The sequence below is a fragment of the Cutaneotrichosporon cavernicola genome, assembly GCF_030864355.1.
Source record: "Cutaneotrichosporon cavernicola HIS019 DNA, chromosome: 2".
Taxonomy (NCBI): Eukaryota; Fungi; Basidiomycota; class Tremellomycetes; order Trichosporonales; family Trichosporonaceae; genus Cutaneotrichosporon; species Cutaneotrichosporon cavernicola.
The window spans coordinates 2796448-2816057 of NC_083394.1; the positions used below are offsets into that span (position 1 = coordinate 2796448).

Consider the following 19610-nt stretch of genomic DNA (forward strand, 5'->3'; position numbering starts at 1 on the left):
TGATGTTTCGGGCGGTTTCAGCGGTATAGTATCATTCAAACGAGGAAGTGAACGTTGCGTGCATCGAATCGATTACGATTGGCGTGGCAGCGGTATTCATTTTGGTACTTGGGCAGCACTATGACCGGAGATTTGTTTGGTCCGCTCATATTTATGGTGGGCCAATTTTGTTCACCGTACATAGCCCTGTTCATTATAATATATGAGCCAGGCTGTGAAGCCAGTTTGTAGGCACGCGGCCACAGCACCTTTTACATCTGCCACCAATCCATTGAGTTGCCGCCAGCCGCCAGCCGCTGTCCTAGCAGCCGCCTGTCCAGCCGCCATGCGCCCCCATGACCACGCAGGCCACTGCCAGCGTCTACTGCTTAGATGGAGGCACCGGGCGTTCCTCGCTTTGCTGCTCGCTGTCACCCGGTCCTCGCTCCACCTGTCTACAGCCCCTAATTGCAATGCCCATACTGTACTGTACATATGTTACAACCCCTTTGGGAATGCTAGTGAACTATTGAGTCTACTGAATATGCTACCTCCTGCACCACGCCTCACGCCTTGGTAGCCGGGCCGCCAGTCCAGCGGCGCCACAGCTCGGTGATGACGCGCTTGCGCTCCATCGCAGCACCACCTTCGCCAGTCATGACGCTCTTGTTCTCCATCGCGCGGCGGGCAAGGTAAGGAAGCACCTCCTCGTACTTGCCGTAGGCGATGTACTTGAGCGCAACAGGGAGGCCGTCGCTGTCAAGCGTCTCGGCGACCTTGTCAGTCAGGTCATCACGCATGCCGTAGAGCTGAGCGACAAAGACCTTGCCACGCACGTCGTCACGAAGAACAAGAGCGGGGACGGACGTCGCCATGTGCTCCTCAACCGCCTTTGGGACCTGGCGGCTGGCGAGGCCAGTGCGCTCCAGCTCGTTCAGGACGTGCTCGACACTCTTGGGGTTGTGGGTCGCGTACACGGCTGAGACGGCGAGTTCGGGGTTGGGGCCGTCGAGCTGGCGCGCCATCGTGTCAACGATCTTGGACACGGACGAGTTGTAGGCCAGGTCGGTAGCAGGCTTGTTGGGCCAGATAGGGTTGGTGCCGCTGCGGCCCTCCTTGATCCAGCGCGTCGAGTCGGCAACGTTGTAGGCACCACGCACGAGCTTGACGCCCAACGCGTACCCGTTCGCCTCAGCGTCCGCGATCATTGCGTCGAGGAGGTACGGGGCGCGCGCGAGGTAGCTCTGGTACGTCCCGAAAACGATGGGGCCGGTGAACGGCTTGCCAGCTTCAGGGCGGTTAAACTCCTGCGACATGAGGAGCGTGAGAGCGTCCATCGCAGGCTGGGTCTCGGCGTGCTCGGCATCGATGAGAAGCTTGACGCCATTGTCACGCGCCAGGGCACCAAGCGAGCGCATCTTGCGCCAAAACTCGTTGAGCTCAACCATGTCGGCGTCGGTCACGTTGAGGTCCGTGGCGAGGATGCCCTGAGGATCAAAGGCGCCGATGGTGGGAACGACGGCGGTCGCGTTGGCAGCTGGAGCAATGATGGCCGCGTCGGACCGCTGCGGCACGCCAGGGAAGGGGATCTCAGTAATGCTCGCCGTCTGGGGCTGGTCGTTGGCCACAGGGCGGAGGCGGCAGAGCGTGGTCGATGCGCGCTCAAGGACAGCATAGTCAATGAGACCAGACTGGTGGTTAGCGACAACCACACTCGCAATGTCACACGCCATGTACTCACGATCTTCACAGCGAATTGAGACGAGCCCGTCTTGCCGCCGGCCTTAGCGACAAGTCGCTCGTACTCACCGAGCGCCTCGACCGCCATTACATCCTGGCGGTAGTTGTGCTCGTGGAGCATGCTCGTGTCGTTGGCGTTACCTTCGCCGAGATCGGCCTCAGCACCATAGTTGAGGAGGCCGCCGATGCCACGCGAGTTCAAGCGCGAGATAGTCTCCATAGTCTCGGGAAGGTCTTCGCCAGCAACGAACTGGTTGAAGAATGTGCGACGAATGACCGCGTTGGCGACAGCCGAAATACCTGGGATCGGCGACTTTGCAAAGGCGTCGAGGAGGACAGGCGCAGCGTCGACGAGGGCCGGAATCCCGCAGGCGGTGTAGACGAGGTAGGCGCGGACAAGATCGGTGGTGGGGATGCTGGCAATGTTGGAGCGGGCGGTGGCCGCGTCGTCATCGGTGCTGCGACCGTATGTGAGGGCCGCGCCGGTCACGAACGCGGCGGGCACCGCTGCCCAGAGAAGGCGCCGCGAGCCATGCGACCCCGACCCCGAGCCGGCGTGAGTCGAGGCCGAGGCCATCGACGCCGCACCACGGCGTGCGGAGCGGAATGCGGATGGGAGGTTGCGGAGGGATCCCCGGAAGAACATTGGCGCTGAATAGAATGGACTGGGTGACAAGACGGGTCCGCTCAGCCCCATCCAGATATATACATGCTCCATACCCACATTTGGGGAGGAGCAAACGCATGCTGTACTCGGCATGTGACACAGTCCGTGTCGCCTGTATGTGTGTTGCCACCAAGCCCAGCGCTTAGCTGTGGGCTAATCGTCTCTAGCCGCCAATACTCCGTCTCTAATCTCAAGAGTATCCAGATTAGGCCGTGCCTTGGAGCCAAGCCAGCCGTCTCCACTCCACCTTGTCTAACCGCTGGAGGTTACCGTGGTATGTACGCGCCTGATGTGTGTTCCGCGAGGAGCGGAGAGGCCGAGCGCCGGCCGAGATAGGGCGAGTAACAACGGGCGCATATCGGCGCGTTAAGCTCCCTCCCATGACACCACATTGGCGCGTCTTCCTCACGACGCGTTTTGAAGCATTCCATTCTTGCGCAACGTGGTCGAGAGAGAGACAAAGGTTGTTTCGCGATCCAAACAATCTGGTACCGATCGGTGATTCAGTTGCCAACGGTCGAGGGAATCGCTGCCGACAGATGCGCTAACGACACTGCCGATGCAGATGAGGTGCGAGCCAATCCCCAGGTTAATCCGGGTCGTCGCGCGCTCCTGGGGGATCTGGCCGAGAACAATGGCCCGACCCCGGACCTGAGCGTCGTCCACTAGGCGCTGCGGCGCCCCAGGCCTACCCCTCATCGCCAGCCGTGCTAAACAACAACGACAACGGTGTCGCCGTCGCCCACCCAGTATCCAATCTCCTCGCCCTCGTCCATCTTCTCCACCGGCTCCCATGTGCCGATGGACTCTGGTGCCTCAGGGTGAGGGCGCGCAGTACAAACCCGTACTGCGGGAACCTTGAGCTGTCGTGCCACGCGCTTCTGGAGGGAGGCAGCAGTGGCAGAGGGCAGAAGGCGGAGGGTCATGGTCATACCGTTAGGAGCAATGACATTAAGATCTGGCGTTAGATCTAGGCCGGCCCAAACCTTACTGATCATCTTGGACTTGAGGTTGGACGCGGGTTTAGGGACCAGTGCCTTGGGCGCAATATCATGCTTCTTTACGAGCTCAGCGTAGCGGCCCCACGTTACACGTTCAGCAACTGGCAGGCGGTCGACGTAGTGGACGTAGAAGAGCTCGGAGTCCCAGCGCTCGGTTAAGGTGACATTGGACCCATTGAGCGACGTCAAGCTAGCAAGCTTGGCGATGAGGAGCGGTCGGTCGGCGCGCGGGTCTCCACTCATGCACAGGGGATCGGTCGTCTGTTTCGGCACGCCGTCTTCGTGGCCGGCGCAAAAGATACGCAGGCTTGCTAGCCGCCCTCCCGTCCAGTCATCGAGGCGGTCGATGTCCGCCCACGTGGAGATGTGCGTGTCTCCGAGAGTGATGCGGGTGAGATGGGGGAAGGTCAGTGATGAGTGACGTGGAGAGATGGTAGTGATAGTCAGTTCCGAGAGCTGAACAGCGGAGAGGCTGGGGTGAGCTATTGTTTAATGCGGTTGTGCTCACGCTGGGAGTGCGGATAGACCTCTAGCCACCTCAGACCACGAGTCAACGCCGCACCCGTCAATGCTGAGCACTTTCAGACTGGACATGGAGGCCCTGACATCCTGGTCTTGGCGGGTGGAGAAATCCACGATGCCAGAATTGTGGTTGAGAAACAGCGTTTCAAGAGCGGGAAAGAGCGAAGCGATGTCGACCGCCTCGGCCCACTTAAGTCCACAGTGGCCCAGGTGCAGCTCCGAGACGGATGCGAAGGCGTATCGAAGTGTCTTCAGCTCCTCACAGGAAAACGTGTCGTGCACGCTCCGGATACGGGAGTGGCTGGTGTAAGCTCCATCAGTGTCACATGTAGCTCACTTCAAGATGAGCACCTTGAGCCCTGTGAGGTGTGTCACGATCTCGCCAACATCCCTCCAGCTAGAGATGAGGTTGGTCGAGAGGTCGATAGTTCTGACGCCTGGTATCAGCTGGTTCATATAGGACCCATAGCTACCTTTCAAGCGATCCCTGAGGAGCTTATGCTCGCGCTCGCTCCCGCCAAGACATGTGACCCACTCGCTCTCGAGCCCGACCTCGCGCAGCCGTTCCAGCCGACCAATGCGCCGAGCGACGTCGCGCATTCCTGGCGCTTCAACCACGATCCCCGAGTCGCCGAGCGGGACCGCATCGGCACCTTCCCTTCCTCCATCCTCGCCTTCGAGGAGGCCATAGCGTTCCTGAAGCGCGGCGACGAGCTCAGCGCCTTCCACGAGCGGCCGTGCGGAGGCGAACTTGATGAACGCTCCGGCGTTCGGGGCGGCCTGGAAGATCTGCTCGCCCTTGTACTCGCCGCTGTGCTTGCCACGCGTTGGGTCGTCGTACTCGACTCCGAGCCACATCCCGTCGAGGCCGGGTAGCGGACCGACGTACCGCAGCGTCAGGGGAGTACATGTACGCGCGTGTAAATAGCGCCGCCCTACGGTATACTCGGACATCGGGTGGCCGCGGGAGAACGAGAATGAGAGGAGATGAGATGCAGTAGTAGGAAGATACGGGCGCAAGACGCGTACTGCAGCTTGGTCCACCTCCACCTCCACACCCAAATGCCACGTGGGAAACTGTCCTAAGCGCCACATGCCAACGTCCGACTATTCCCGTCCACTGTCAGACTCACTGTAGATGGAGCCAGAGTTGAGAGAGGCGCAGAGGTAGGAGGTGAGGCAGACGCAGGCCAGCCAAGGAAGGGGAGTGGTGTTCACCACTCACGGTTCAGATACTCGTCACCTTGAATCACAGTCACCACTCCACTCCGTCAACCATGTCCATGATTCTCCGTGCCGCTCCTCTCCGCGTCGCCCGCAACGCCGCTGCCCGCCAGCAGGTCCGCTACGCTCACTTCGAGAACGTTGTCGACAAGTACGTCCTCACTGTGTGATGTGTATGTGTGCTGACCGTGCTAACTCTCCGATCTCCGATGTCCATCTCCTCGACCTCTTGTCATCCCGCGCTCTCCTATCTCATCACTCTACGCTTCGCCCATCACTGGCACACATTGTCGTTTCCCACCGCCACACTTCTCCGCCATATCATGTAACTCCCTCACGTCTGATGTTACCATCACGCCACCCCCACTGCGAACCTTGACGCAACAGGACCATCCCCGGCGTCACCCGCAACGCGGCCCGTTTCGTGCCCAAGTTCCTTACCTACATCACGATCGGCTTCGGTCTCCCCTTCGTACGTCGTACCCGTCATCCCATTCTTGCGCCGCTAACAACAGTACGCTGCGCACTGGCAGATCGAGAAGGCCAAGGGCGCTTAAACAAATCCAAATGCATTGATAGGACCTGGCAGTAAACAGAGAACAGAGCGTCTGGTGTCAGAGTCGAGGAGTTTGACGTTCGTGACTACCCAGCTGTCACCGTTGGAAGGAATGGGAGATATCAGAGGCGTCGTTGGTGGCCCCGGCGGCGCCACCCCATTGTCCTTTTGTTCGTGGCCGTGGGTTTGGTACCTAACCCCTCTCCCTCGCCTTCACCCTCGCCTTTCACCCTCGCTTCCCCTAACGGGATTGCCCACTAAGCCGAACACACCACCCAAACATTGAGCGCCACGTACATGTGAGTATGTACATGTGTACGACGTACGTGCACGCTGTCTACCCTGTCCCCCAAGCTTGTCCGAGTTGCTTCTTCCAAGATGCCAAGCCGATTGCCCCCGAGAACTAAAAGGAGGGGTTAAATACAAAGTGCCACGAGGGATTGTTCTGCGTCATGACCTCGTGGCTTGTCAGCTTGTGCTGCCGTCCACGATCCGTGATCCCATGAACTGGGTGGCCATTCTCAATCAACGCGTCACATACCACCCACCACGAGCATGGACGGCCTCCGCGTCGCAAAGGTCGAGAGCGTCGTCCTGGAGGGTACGGCGCGTCAGCCTCCGTACGCTCGTCTTCACATCGAGGGGACCCTACACCTCACCCCACACCATCTCTTCTTCTCACCATCCTCTCCTGGCGCCAATGTGGAGAAGCCGCGCGCAACTGAGACTGAAGAGGAGATCTGGATCCCCTACCCGACCATCAACGTGCTTCAGCGCCTCCCACAGACCGCCGCGGGCAAGTACCCACTCCTCGTGGGCACCAAGACGTTTGACAACTACACCCTGTTGTTCGAGAAATGGGGAGAAGGTGGCGCAGAGGACGTGTGGGCAAGCGTACGCGACTGTGCCGTGACCCGTGAGGGATGTTGTGGGCCAGCTGACGACAGAATCCGTCGAGCAACTGTACGCATTCTTCTACACCCTCCCGCGCTCGCCTGTCGCGAGCACGAGCGCGCTCCCCAATCCCGCCAACGCCACCTCCATCCCCGCTTCCAACCCGCTGTCCCCCACCCCAGTGTCCGCTTCGCCTGAGAAGCCGTCGCCTGTCGCCACTGCAGCTGACACACCAGTACCACCAGCCACCGGGTGGTACGTGTACAACCCGCGCACCGAGTTTGCGCGGCAGGGCGTGGGCTCGCGCACGCGCGCGTGGCGCTTTACGGATATCAACCGCGACTATTCATTATGCCCAACGTATCCCGCCAAGCTCGTTGTGCCAACCCGCATCTCTGACTCAGTGCTGGCGTACGCGGCCAAGTACCGGAGTAAGGCGCGCATACCGGCCCTCTCGTACCTGCACTGGGCGAACCAGGCGAGCATCACACGCTCGTCCCAGCCTATGGTTGGAATCAAGGGCAACCGGAGCGCTCAGGACGAGCGCCTTGTCGAGTGCATCTTCTCCTCGCACCAGTCGCCCGAGAGCGGAGGTTCGGCGCAGCTCACGCCCTCAGCGTCGAGCTCTAACCTCACCACCTTTCCCGCGTCACAGGTGTATGGCGCAACATGCACCAACCTCATCATCGACGCGCGGCCAACGACCAACGCCATGGCCAACGTCGCCAAGGGTGCCGGCACCGAGAACATGGATCATTACCGCTGGGCCGAAAAGGCGTACCTCGGCATCGACAACATCCATGTCATGCGCAACAGCCTCAAGACTGTTGTCACCACGCTGGCCGAGGCGAGCGCAGGTGGGATGCCCGTCGACCGCGACAAGCTGCGCAGGTCGGGGTGGCTCAAGCATCTCACGGCGATCCTCGATGGGTCGGTCATGATCGTCAAGAACATCCACATCAATTCATCGCACGTGCTCATCCACTGCTCCGACGGGTGGGACCGCACGTCGCAGCTCAGCGCGGTGGCACAACTCTGTCTGGATCCCTACTACCGTACGCTTGACGGCTTCCGCGTACTGGTGGAGAAGGACTGGCTCGCATTCGGGCACATGTTCATGCACCGTTCGGGACACTTGTCCTCGGCCAAGCTCTTCACTGCGACGCCAGACAACATTGACGGCGTGGATGACGAGAGTGACGACGACTTTGGCATCGCCGTCAAGGGCGCGCAGGCCTTCTTTGCATCCATGTCGAAGCAGTTCACTTCAAGCTCTCACTTGAAGGAGATCTCGCCCGTCTTCCACCAGTTCCTTGACTGTGTGCGCCAGATCCAGCACCAGTTCCCCGACCGCTTCGAGTTTAACGAAGACTACCTCCTCGACCTGCACTACCACCTCTACGCCTGTCAGTTCGGCACGTTCCTCTTCGACAACGAGCGGGAGCGTCGCGTCGCCGCCTCAGGCAAGCCGTACGTCGATCGCACCCTGTCGGCGTGGGAGTGGTTCGACCTGCCGGCACAGCGTACATCCTACCTCAACCCAGACTACAAACCCGAGCTAGACGACCGCGCATCCCGCCTCCCCGACGCTGACATGGGCGTGCTCTTTCCCGATCCGCGCGATGTGCGCTTCTGGCACCGCCTCTTCAAGCGCGGCGACGACGAGATGAACATGCCCGAAACCTTTCGCGAGGCGCAAGCGCCGGAAGCGCTCCTTGTTGGCCCGTCTCATCCACCCGACACGCGTCCGGACATAACACTGGCTCCCAGAAGCCCCGACACCAGTCACTCGCCCCCACCGCTACCGTACGTGCCGCGCGTGCCGGGATCCAAGCGGGTTGAACGCACACCCTCTTCGAGCGGCCAGACGACACCGCGCGCAAAGTGGAGCTGGAACTCTATGGGCTCGGGGGCCCTCAGTGCGTTCAATACGTTCCGTTCGAGCGCGACAGACGCATACAGCCATCTAAAGGAACGTAATGAGGACGAGGGACAACGCGAGATGGGCTCCTTCGAACCGGGTACGGGTATTGGTGAGGGACGCCGGGCGAATCCATGGGACGGCTCGACCGTACGCCAGGCAAACCCGTGGGACGATGATACGTCTTCGCCGGCCACAAAGCCTACCAACAACGCAAACCCTTGGGATGACGATACCCCGCCAGCCGGACTACCTGGGTCTGGAGAGTCTGGAGAGCCGGGCCCGAGCAATGGCCAGCTAAAGCCAAAGCCCAAGCCTGCACGGAGCGCGACCGCCGAGCTCGCAGCCAACCCATGGACCGAGCCGCCGCGGTCACTGACTGACTTGACGCTCAAGACTGAGGGCCGGAAGGAGAGGAAAGAGGCGAACGAGGCGTCGACGGCGGAGATGGAGGCGGCGCTGGGAGGGAGTACGGCGTGGGACCCGTTGGGTGCGACTTAGCGGCGTATTTTAGCATTGCATATCTGTGGTGACATCGGATAGGAGCGTTGTGTACTTTGGGGGCTGGAAACAGGCGCAAGACGAGTTCGGCTGACGTCTGACCATCCACTTGGCTCGCGCTAAGCATCTCCATTCGTCGAACCATTAGGACTGATTTCATGCTCGCTGGCTACCTAAACCCGTACTCATCTTCACCAACTCCCTTTCCCCTATCACACTGTACACCTTAGAGAACAAACCGGAACCCCGCCTCGATCTGCACGGCACTGGGGCCCTGCTTACCGAGATCCTCACCGCGCTCGAGCTTGGCATTAAGGCGAGCGAGGTACCACCGCGTGACTAGCACGAGGAGGACGACCACGACCGAAGCAGCGAGGTTGACTGCGAAAGCGAGGGTGTACCGAGGCGCGCCGGTGTAGAGGTAGGATGTCCAGATATTGGAGGTATTCGAGACGGCGTTGATGATGGCAATAGCGACGGCGCGCTTAGTGTGTGGTCCGACAACAGTTGTGGAGATCCAAGAAAGCAGCACAATCGAGGCCGAGTAGAACGACGCAGGCATGAGCATCATGGCAAAGTACCGCGCGCCGATATTGGTCGTGGCGACGGCAATGACGTTGGCGAGGATGGTGACAAAGAACGGACCGATAATGTGCCATGTGCGCTCGCGTTTCTTGTCGGAATGGAAACCATTCAAGTTGATCACGAGAATACACAGGATATAGGGCGGCGCCGTGATCGCCAAGGTCGTGGTGCGGTTAAATCCGAGCCCGTTGACCACGATGGGGAAAAAGTTTGTGACAGCAGCAGCAACGTATGCGATCGTCAAGGTGATTCCCACGAGCCATACCTTGATATCAGTGAATGCTAGGCGGATCGCCTGGCGCTGTCCCATCTCCTCAGCCCCATCCTTGGTCCCCCGATCCGCAGCTAAACGATAAAGGAGTTGCTCCCTCTCAATAGGCGATAACCAGCGCATACTCTCCGGCCGATTGGGCATGTACGTGGCGAAGATGATGGCAAAACCAACAGTCATGACACCCTCAACGATGAAGAGCCACCTCCATCCCTCGAGTCCATGGGCCCCATCCAACTGGAGACAGGCGAGGGCGAACAGACCACCGAATGCGTTACCGAGTTGAGAGCCAGAATAGAGAATGGCCGTACGCAGGGCGAGCTGTTCCTTGGTATAGAACATTGAAAGCAAATACAGCGCACCGGGGAAGAAGGCGGCCTCGGTAAAGCCCAGGATGGTACGGCAGATGGCCATGCCAGCATAGCTGTTCACTGCGCCGGTACAGGCGCTCACTGCGCCCCAGAGACCACACATCAAGCAGATGTATGTGCTGGGCCAAGTGACTTTTGACGCGATGATGTTGGACGGAATTTGGAGGGAGACGTAGCCGGCAAACAGCACTGCGACACAGGTACTGAGCTGCTGAGCCGTCATGCCCAGGTCGGTCGTCATGCCCCCGATCTTTGCTGTCGAGATGTTCTGCCGGTCTAGCATTAGTTGGTTTCAGAATAAAAGGAAGCGTACCGAGGTAGTTGAGGATGTAGAGGACGACTAGGGCTGGCATGAGGAGTATGTCGACCTTGCGGGTCGCTGCTTTGTCCAGCGCGATCCGATCGGGCTCAGTCAGAGCTGCGATCGAGGCGGGGACCTCGACTGCGAGGTTGTGGCCATAGTCGTCCTTGAGGGAGGCCTGGATCGAGGCTTTGTCGTCTGACATGGTTGACGGGGGGGGTAAATGTGGTTGAGCCTGTGTTCGGTTTGTGAGCTTATGAGTTTTCTCTTTCTGTGTTGAACTGGACACCTTTCGGTTAACTTGAGGAACAAGCGCGCGATTGCACGGTCGCGCGATCGTCGCCGTGTGTTACCGTCGCGACCCGCACCGAACCTTTCCTCAGGCCGTATGTTGCCGACCCGCTGATGGCCAGAGGTCAGAGTCAAGATTCAGTTATCCGGGTCAATAGCAAGGAACGTGAGCCTGAGGCGCCTGCAGCGTGGCCTGAGCCTGGCTGGGTCCTTCTCTGAGTGAGGGGCCTGACAATGCCAAGACATTGCGGGGCCGCGATATCGACCTCCCTTGCCCGGCCGAACGGTCGTGACTAGTGGTAGGTCCGGAACGGTGTTGGCGTATTACGCTTCGGCGACTTGAATCAGGTTCGGTTCGGAAAGATCGGAACTTGGGCGAAGGGCCCGAAACAGTGTCAAGGTCGGGCCTACCCCATGTTTAAAGGGCAGTGAGCTTGCCAGTTGACTGGTAGTTGTCAGCTACGATGTGGGCAAGGGTGTAATGGCGAGCAACGCGACTTGGCGAATGAGCAATTGTGTGAGTTTGCCCATCGTCACTTCTTCTACACCGCTACATATACGCCGGCCATGTGGCCATCACTCCCCTCCCCCAAGCCCACGTCACATGTCTGCTCATGACAATTAGGCGATTTATCAGGTAAACTCATGTTGAGATTAGTCTTCATTAGAGTTACGATATTACAACCCACGTGTTGTGCCTGTACTCCCAAGCAACTAGGAACTGGCAGCTTGATCCTGGGATCCTGGGATAGTGGTTCATCTTGATCCGTCCAAAGGGCACTTGTAACCCTTGCATGATACAGTACTGGAAGACTGGAGCCTCACCATTTGAGTAGGTTGAACTGACAGTGTTCACTTGTCACTCACTTGTACTATCTTGCTTGCATTTCAGCACAGACGGGGTTGTGGCCCCACTATTCCCCGCGCCGCTCGCACCGTGTGGTGAGTGTACCAAGGGATGAAGGGATGAAGGGATCCAGGGAGGAGGAATGCAACCAACCTGCCAAGAGAAAGTACACGCCAAGAACCAAGCACTAGCACCACTCGGTGGCGGTCGGGTCGGTAGTGCTTCTTTTCGGTGACTCGTGGGACGAAACGTGATCCAATCCATCGGTTCCCTTGGCATGCACAGACACTGTGATACAAACACTGCCCATGGCTACATGACTGTCCTTTGTGAAGGAGGCGAGAGAACAAAGTCCGCAACTGACGGAATGAGGGGGTAGTATATTCCCTAGAACAATACCAACTTTAGAGTCCCCCATTCCGCTATACAGTATTCAATATACAATATACCCTGGTCTACGCAAACGTGCCAAGGAGAAGGATATCCATTGTCACCACCATCATTCTCCATCCCCTCATCCTCTTCTTTTATTCATCTCTCCCATCCTCCATTCCTCCCATCCTCCCCCTTTCTCCTCTTATACCCTCTCCCTCCCCTTCCCCTTCCTTGTATCCCCCTCCTCTCACCCTCTGACTCTACCCCTCCACTCCTTCTCTAACACCATTCGCAATGGTGGCCATCCTTGTCGCCGCCCTCGCGGTCCTGCAGCTGGCTGCAGCCGCCGCCCTCCCCCACCACCACCGGCACCCGCGTGCAGGCCACGCGCCGCGTGCCCCCGACGACTCGTTCCACGGCGTTACTCTTCCCCTCCTGTGCTACGACGACAGAATCAGCGACCCTAGCTACCGCATGCTGAGCACCAAGTTGCCCTCAATCCTCGACCGAGCTATTCAGATTAGCTCCCACTCATGGGAGGTCGGCACACTCACCCAGGCCCTTCTGGAGGTGTACAACCCCCGCCTCGCGCCATTCGCATACAGCGACGCAGCATTCCACGGTGCTCTCGGCGGCAAGATTCGTGTCCCGACCGCCCCACTCGAGGCGGCCAGCGTCGCGGCAAAGTTCCTCGCCGCCTACGACTTCTCCAGTGCCCCTTCAGAAAGCGGTGACCTCAACAGTCTCCTCGAGGGCGGGAGCCCGCGCGCCCTTGTCGACGGCGGCGGCTCGCTTGGCGACCCATGCTCCCTCGGTCCCGCGGCATGGTTGCTCGCCCACTTTGCCGACGCTATCGGCGACGACGTCGGCACGCCCCTTGCTACCGATACACAGTACGCGTGGGCTGTCGGCAACCAGCTCGCGTACCTCCAGCAGGGGCCGCGCTCAGACAACGGCACGATCTCGCACCGCGAGGACAAGTTCGAAATCTGGGCCGACCAGGGATACATGATCCCGCCCTTCCTGGCCTACCTCGGCCTCACGACTAACAACACCGCCCTCCTCGAGCAGGCTCTCGACCAGTGGCTTCTCACGTCGTCGGCCCTCCTTGACACAAACCACAACCTCTACCGCCACCTCAACACGTTTGACACGCGTTTCTGGGCAACAGGCAACGGGTGGATGCTTGCTGGCCTGATGCGGGTCCTGGCCTCTATCAAGGCAGCGGGCGGTGCGGGCCTCGGATCAAAGGTTGCAGAGGCGGAGGACATCGCTGCGCGAGTCTTCCAATCCCTCTTCAACCGTCTGGATGACTCGGACCGCCTCCCGAATTACATGGAAGAAACCGACCCTTCCCTCACCCACGCCGACAGTGCGGGCACGACCGCCGTCGTTGGCGCCTTCTACCGCTTCCTCGTTCTTCGTCCGGACCTCGCTCGGGGAATGAAGCCAGCGGCCGAACGAGCTTTCTCAGGTGTCGTCAACAAGGTCGACGGCGAGGCGTGGCTCACCGCCGTCGTCGACCCGCAGGGCACCAACGGCTTCCTCGTTTATCCGGGACAGGACACGCGTTCGCCAGAGGGCCAGTCCCTCCTCGCGATCATGTGGGCCGCCCGCACTGCTGCTAGCCAGTAGTCTATCTTATTTTCTTTCATCTTACTATCTTACGCGCCAGGGCGCGCCTTGTATTGATTACTGGGCTATGCACATTTTAGTGCTACTATACGTTTCCGTTTCTGACGGAAGCGAGGTGGCGGGAGGTGGCGGGGTGGCGGTGGCTGAACCTGCCAAGTGCTTTAGAGTCTTGGCGGAGGCTGTACGCTGGCACTAGATGGTTTGCATCACGTGAATGTCATGATAAACAGAACAGATCAGGCGCGGTTGGTGCCTTGCTCCCGGGCAACTCGTCAGAACCTCATGGCCGAGCTCTTACTCACGTAAGTTGGCTTCAAATGAAATACCTTGTCAAGACCGGTTAACGCCAATGATCTCCTCGGCAACTTGCTCCGATGCACATCGCACATATACACACTGTTATCCAGCATGTTGTCGCATTCCAAGCTCGTCGTCGGATGCATGGATCCCAACCCGCAATTTGATGGACCGAAGAATGCGCCGAGATATTCGCCCCCCCCTTCTCAGCCCTTTCGTGTGAATCGGCTCGTGAGGGCCTTGGTTGGCCCCTCACTCTCACCCTCACCGTCGCCCTCTGCGTCGCCCTCTGCCTGTGGATTGACACATACTTGATCTCTACAACTCTACACACTGATATTCTCCTCAAACCACTGGCCCAGGAACCGCCCCGAGTCCTTAACTGTCCGCTTCTTGGTCTCGTAGTCTATCCGCACACACCCGAATCGCGGAGTAAACCCGCTGGCCCACTCAAAGTTGTCGTAGCACGACCAGGCAAAGTACGAGCGGATGTCGACCCCATCCCCAATCGCGTCCCTTACAGCTCCCAAATACCCCTCAAAGTAATTCACCCGGTCCGTGTCGTTGATCGCGTCCTGCGGAGACATGTCATTCTCCCCCTTGACGGCATACCCGTTCTCGGTAATGTAGATTGGCTTGCCGTACCGCTTGTACAGGTAGTTCAAGTGTTTGCGGAATCCCCACGGCACGTCGCGGAGCCAGCCCATCTGGGATTCCGGACCGAGATAAGTGCCATCGGGACGGGTGAAGAGGAGGTGGGTGTTGCCGTTTACTTCGTCATCGGCGCCGGCTTTGATCATGTTGGTGGTGTAGAACTTGGATTAGCTAAAGGGGTAGAAGCATGAGACTCACGTTGCACCCGTAAAAGTCCGACGAGTCTTTGAGGAGCGCAATCTCCTCGGGCGTGAACTCGGGCAGGCGGTCCTGCAACATAACCTTGAGTGATTCGGGATATGTGCCGAGATAAACCGGGTCGGCAAACCATCCAACCGCCGCGTCCATCTTATCCTGCGCGGCCTTGATGTTCTCCGGAGACGAGTCGTACGGCTCAGCCCAGTCGCCATTGAGGGTGATTCCAATAACGCCGCCGTCCTGCGCAAACTCGTCGTGGTAGACTTTGGCGGCGTGGGCGTGCGCGACCAGCAAGCTGTGTCCGACGATCCATGGTTCCGTGTTGGAGATATGTCCCGGCGCAAAAGCTCCCGCAGAGTGACCAAGCGCCGCGATGACCCACGGCTCATTAAACGTGATCCAGTCCTTGACGCGGTCGCCATACCGCTCAAAAGCAAGGCGGGCGTAGCGGACAAAATCCTCAGTGCTACGCTCCTTGTTCAGCCATCCGCCATAGCGCTTGTACAGCTCGAGCGGGAGGTCCCAGTGGTACAGTGTGACAAAGGGGGTCATGCCGAGACGGAGACATTCATCAATGACGTCCGAGTAGAACTGAAGTCCCTGTTCGTTGACCGGGTCATCTTTTCCGCCGAGGGGAATGACGCGCGGCCAAGAGATTGAGAACCGGTACGAATTCGCTCCCAGGTTCTTCATCACTTGGATCAGAAACCGCCGAGAGACAACTCACTAGCAAGGTCCTCCTTCCAATGGGTGTAGAAGTCGCAGGTATCGTTGACCTTGGACCCGTCGGCAATCTTGCCCGGCTTGTCGCAGAAGTAGTCCCAGATCTGGAATTAGCACTTAGAGCCATAGCGGAGGCTTGGGTTGGACATACGCTGGGGCCGCGCCCACTGGCCTTCTCCTTGTCCTCGCCGCCGCCTTCGATCTGAGCTGCGGCGGTTGCGAAACCCCAAATAAAGTCCTTGCGGAGGGCGTTGGTGCGTGTCATGTTGGTAATGTGAGCTGATGTGTGGGGAGTGCCAGATGGTAGTTTGGTAGTTTATATAACTCTGGCAAGCAGAAGAATGGGGAACCTGTCAACAAGGCACAAGCACAAGCCGATGCCGATGCCGATGCCGATCTGCCGAAAATGCGCCGGGCCGATAATCGGCCCATTTCAATTCGGCCCATCTCTGCGGCCGGCGTTCCTGTAGAATGTTCAACATTGCAACAGCCGGCAGAACAGAATCTATGCATTGTCCCCTATTCATGTACGCATCTACACATCTACCACTCGCGCACGGTTCCATCCGGACCCCGGAAGAGGGGGTTGATCCACGGCTCGAGCTTTGCCGCCTCCTCCGCCTCGGAGCGGATGAGCTCCTCGTTTAGTTCAATGCCAAGACCCGGCGAGGTCAGGAGGTCGATGTGGCCATCGCGAACCTCGAATACCTCGGGGTTGGTCATGTACGTGAGGAGGTCGAATCCGCCGGTGTTGTAGTGCATCTTCCAGCTCATCTCGCAAATCACAAAATTGGGGGTTGCGAAGCCTACTTGGAGGGAAGCGGCGAATGCGAGCGGGCCTAGAGGACAATGCGGGGCGACGCCGATATCGTACGCTTCGGCCATGATGGCAATCTTGCGGGTTTCCGAGATACCGCCAGCATGCGCAATGTCGGGCTGGATAATGTCGATACACCCGGCCTCAAAGTATGGCCTGACATCTTGGCGGGTAAAGAGGCGTTCGCCAAGCTTGTGTCAGCTACCTCTTGGGGGGGCAACTTACGGCAATAGGAATGGTCGTCTTGTTGTACAGGTCCTTCATCTCGTTGACGTGACCCGGAAGCAGGGGCTCCTCGATAAAGAGCGGTCGGTGCGGTTCCAGCTGCTGGGCCAGCTGCTTGGCCATGGCCTTGTGCACGCGTCCGTGAAAGTCCAACCCGGCGTCGATGCCAATACTCTTAACTTGGGCGAGACGATTGACCGTCTCATCGAGGGCGTGGGGGGAGTCAAGCCACGCAATAGACTCTGTAGCGTTCATCTTGACCTTTGTAAACCCCTGCGCCTTTCGTGCTTTGGCCTGCTCCAGCACGTCCGAGGGCCGATCACCTCCAATCCATCCATACACCTCACAACGCTCCCTCACAGCCCCACCGAGGAGTTGCCACACTGGCACACCAAGAACTTTGCCTTTGATATCCCTGGCTTTAGCTCATCCCCAAATACCTTTGGAACGTACCAGAGAGCAATATCAACACCACTCATTGCGGACATGAGCACTTCTCCACCGCGGTAGAAGCGGTGTCTGTAGAGGTAGGTGTAGATGTCCTCAATGTTCATCGCGTCCCATCCCACAATACGCCTGGCAATGTCCGCCAACGATCCCTGTACAGCCTCGGTGTGGCCTTCGAGTGTGCCCTCTCCCCAACCAACTACGCCGCCTTCGGTTTCGATGCGCACGAACAGCCAGCGTGGACGGACGTAGAAGTTCTCGACCTTTTTGATTCGGGTCGAGCCGGGGATCGTGGAGGAGGGGTGCGGCTTGAATACAAAGTCGCGCTGGATGCCGCGCTTGTAGTTGGCGGCTAGATCTGAGGGGGGAAGGTACTGCGCCTCGCGGGCCGCGGTGGAGGACGATGTCATTGTGGGGGGGGGGTGTTTGGGTGTGACGGATTGGGAGAGAGGTTGAGGTGTTGAGGAGGTGCTGTGTCTGTGTTCAATGCGAGTTATACGTGTCGTAACACCTGCCCACTCCTCTCGGAGTGATGCAACTCCGGACCGATGTGCCGCCAAGTAGGTGACGGCTTCAGCAGGTCCGCGAGATGCCGTTTGGTGCCGTCACGGACCGACCGCACGTGGCACAACCTTTGTAAGTGTAGATGACGGACTTGTCCGACGCGTGCTGAGATTGATTCCTCCGCGCCGAGAATGGATGCAATTCTTTGCTTGCCATCTGCGAGGAATGAATGTGGTTGAGTCGCGACGATGAACGGGGCAGCAGACAGTGATGATTCGCACCCAGGACAACCATAACCCAGGCCTCCGCATTCTGTGTTCGGGCTCTGGCTAGCAGGTGATAGCAGAAACAACCGCAAGGGTGGGCCCATACTCAGACCGCAACGCGGCAGCATCACTTTGATGAGCGCACCTACCCAATCACCTTTCCATTCCTACAGTACATGACAACTGTCAACCCTACCCAGCTCCATGCCACGTCCGTGAAGGACACAGTGTTCCAAGCCATAACGGCGCAACGGACACCAGTGTGCCGGACGTCCATGCGGCTCCTTGACACTGTAGGCTGAGGTGGGCGGTGCACAAGCGTCTCGGCCGGCATCCCGGCGGGAGCAGACCTTTAGTAGACCCAGTGAAGACAGAGTGCAGAGTGCCTTGATCCGGTATCTCCTGAACCTAACTATTACTGTAGAGCTTGCTAACATGGGAACGCTGGTGCCTGTGCCGGCATACCATGAGACACGCACATGATGCACCGAGACGCGAGCGCGTCGGGGATGGGCGGGGTTCTGGGTTCTGGGTTCTCCTTTGGCGTCCACGGAGCGCGTGTGCGCGGAATGGATCTGGCTCCAGTTCTCGTTCTCCAGGTTCTCCAGGTTCTCCAGGCTCCAGGCTCCAGGCTCCATTCTCCTGGCTCAAGGCTGCATGACATGATGATATGTTCCAGACAACGGTGCCCATATTCCAGGCTCCAGCCATGGTCAGCTAGTGTGGGTTCCAGATCCCATCCTGATCTCTTCATGCACCATGTACCATGGAACAAGTGCCCACCTTGCAGCCTCGCGGCTTGGGTGTGCAAGAATTTGCGTTATCGATCCGCTGGTGCGGTTCCCTGGATTAGCTCCACTATTTGCAAGGATCCAAAGATGCAAGGGCTGACGCGTCGACGCGACGCGTTCCTCACTCCGTCCCGATCAATTGCAGCCAAGAAAGTATAGTCTAGCCGGCGCCTCCCGGGTTGAATTAATTCCTGCGTCCCGATCCCTTGCATTCAACTGCGGGCGGGGTGAGGAAAATCGCACCTTTGAATAAATCAAGCTCGAGCCAGGCAAACGCAACAAAGGTGATGGGCATTGCTAACTTGGGTCGCTGCGGAGACTCGATGCGCAGAGAGAGGAGTTCTGATGGTTCTGATGAGCAAGGTATTGCAATCCATGGTGACCACTGATACATAACTGGGTTGATTGGAAGAATTGTAATCAGAGAGTAATTTGAATTGAGCGTGTTTCATAGACCCACGTGCCCTTTTCCCTGTAACCATGTCCTCCGCCTACCTCGTGTCCACTAATCGTGTAGTCGCCCTTCCCCCACCCCTTCCCCTCCCCTTGCAAGTGACGTTTCCATACTACCTTCTCTCCCAAGCTCTCACCTTGTCCTCGTTTCCTCTGATATACTCATCAATATCCTTCTACAGAATCCTCAAGTAAAGTCCCCCTTCTTCTCCCCTTCACATTTACTCGCCATCAACCTAGCCTTGCATACTATTCAATTTACATTCAACACTCAGCACACTCCTCCTCCTTCCCCCCTCCCCTAATACCTCACAATCCACATTTGATCCCCTCACTTTACAACCTGAGACGACCAGCAACGCCACGCACAAGCGCACTCACGCCAATACGCCAACTACGCTAGTACGCCTGTACGCACAACGCCCAAACGCAAACCACCCACGCGCCCCATCCAACCCGCCGTCCAACCCGTCAACCTTACTGCCCGCCCGACAGACCGACAAAGTCTTTGTCACAACCACACTCATTCTCCTCATCACCCCATCCTCATCATC

At 58.5% G+C, this 19610-nt stretch overlaps 8 protein-coding genes across 8 annotated transcripts; 3 read left to right on the forward strand and 5 right to left on the reverse strand.

Annotated features, from left to right (window-relative positions):
- Positions 1-545: 545 nt before the first annotated feature.
- On the reverse strand, positions 546-2365 carry PUT1 (uncharacterized protein; the record flags this gene model as incomplete). The annotated part of the gene is made up of 2 exons (XM_060598158.1): positions 546-1670; positions 1721-2365. 2 exons carry the CDS (start codon positions 2363-2365, stop codon positions 546-548), a joined length of 1770 nt encoding a protein of 589 aa, XP_060454979.1.
- Positions 2366-3096: 731 nt separating this feature from the next.
- On the reverse strand, positions 3097-4767 carry CcaverHIS019_0210760 (uncharacterized protein; the record flags this gene model as incomplete). Its single annotated transcript, XM_060598159.1, has 4 exons — positions 3097-3859; positions 3896-4210; positions 4247-4346; positions 4383-4767. 4 exons carry the CDS (start codon positions 4765-4767, stop codon positions 3097-3099), a joined length of 1563 nt encoding a protein of 520 aa, XP_060454980.1.
- Positions 4768-5186: 419 nt separating this feature from the next.
- On the forward strand, positions 5187-5690 carry CcaverHIS019_0210770 (uncharacterized protein; the record flags this gene model as incomplete). Its single annotated transcript, XM_060598160.1, has 3 exons — positions 5187-5284; positions 5521-5605; positions 5649-5690. The coding sequence occupies 3 exons, from the start codon at positions 5187-5189 to the stop codon at positions 5688-5690; spliced, it is 225 nt and encodes a 74-aa protein (XP_060454981.1).
- Positions 5691-6244: 554 nt separating this feature from the next.
- YMR1 (uncharacterized protein) lies at positions 6245-9005 on the forward strand (the record flags this gene model as incomplete). The annotated part of the gene is made up of 2 exons (XM_060598161.1): positions 6245-6605; positions 6637-9005. 2 exons carry the CDS (start codon positions 6245-6247, stop codon positions 9003-9005), a joined length of 2730 nt encoding a protein of 909 aa, XP_060454982.1.
- A 226-nt stretch (positions 9006-9231) lies between these two features.
- Positions 9232-10738, reverse strand: CcaverHIS019_0210790 (uncharacterized protein; the record flags this gene model as incomplete). The annotated part of the gene is made up of 2 exons (XM_060598162.1): positions 9232-10508; positions 10546-10738. 2 exons carry the CDS (start codon positions 10736-10738, stop codon positions 9232-9234), a joined length of 1470 nt encoding a protein of 489 aa, XP_060454983.1.
- Positions 10739-12340: 1602 nt separating this feature from the next.
- CcaverHIS019_0210800 (uncharacterized protein) lies at positions 12341-13681 on the forward strand (the record flags this gene model as incomplete). The annotated part of the gene is made up of 1 exon (XM_060598163.1): positions 12341-13681. One exon carries the CDS (start codon positions 12341-12343, stop codon positions 13679-13681), a length of 1341 nt encoding a protein of 446 aa, XP_060454984.1.
- Positions 13682-14304: 623 nt separating this feature from the next.
- Positions 14305-15818, reverse strand: CcaverHIS019_0210810 (uncharacterized protein; the record flags this gene model as incomplete). The annotated part of the gene is made up of 4 exons (XM_060598164.1): positions 14305-14793; positions 14831-15525; positions 15558-15657; positions 15705-15818. The coding sequence occupies 4 exons, from the start codon at positions 15816-15818 to the stop codon at positions 14305-14307; spliced, it is 1398 nt and encodes a 465-aa protein (XP_060454985.1).
- A 278-nt stretch (positions 15819-16096) lies between these two features.
- On the reverse strand, positions 16097-17452 carry CcaverHIS019_0210820 (uncharacterized protein; the record flags this gene model as incomplete). Its single annotated transcript, XM_060598165.1, has 3 exons — positions 16097-16561; positions 16596-17010; positions 17049-17452. The coding sequence occupies 3 exons, from the start codon at positions 17450-17452 to the stop codon at positions 16097-16099; spliced, it is 1284 nt and encodes a 427-aa protein (XP_060454986.1).
- Positions 17453-19610: the final 2158 nt, after the last annotated feature.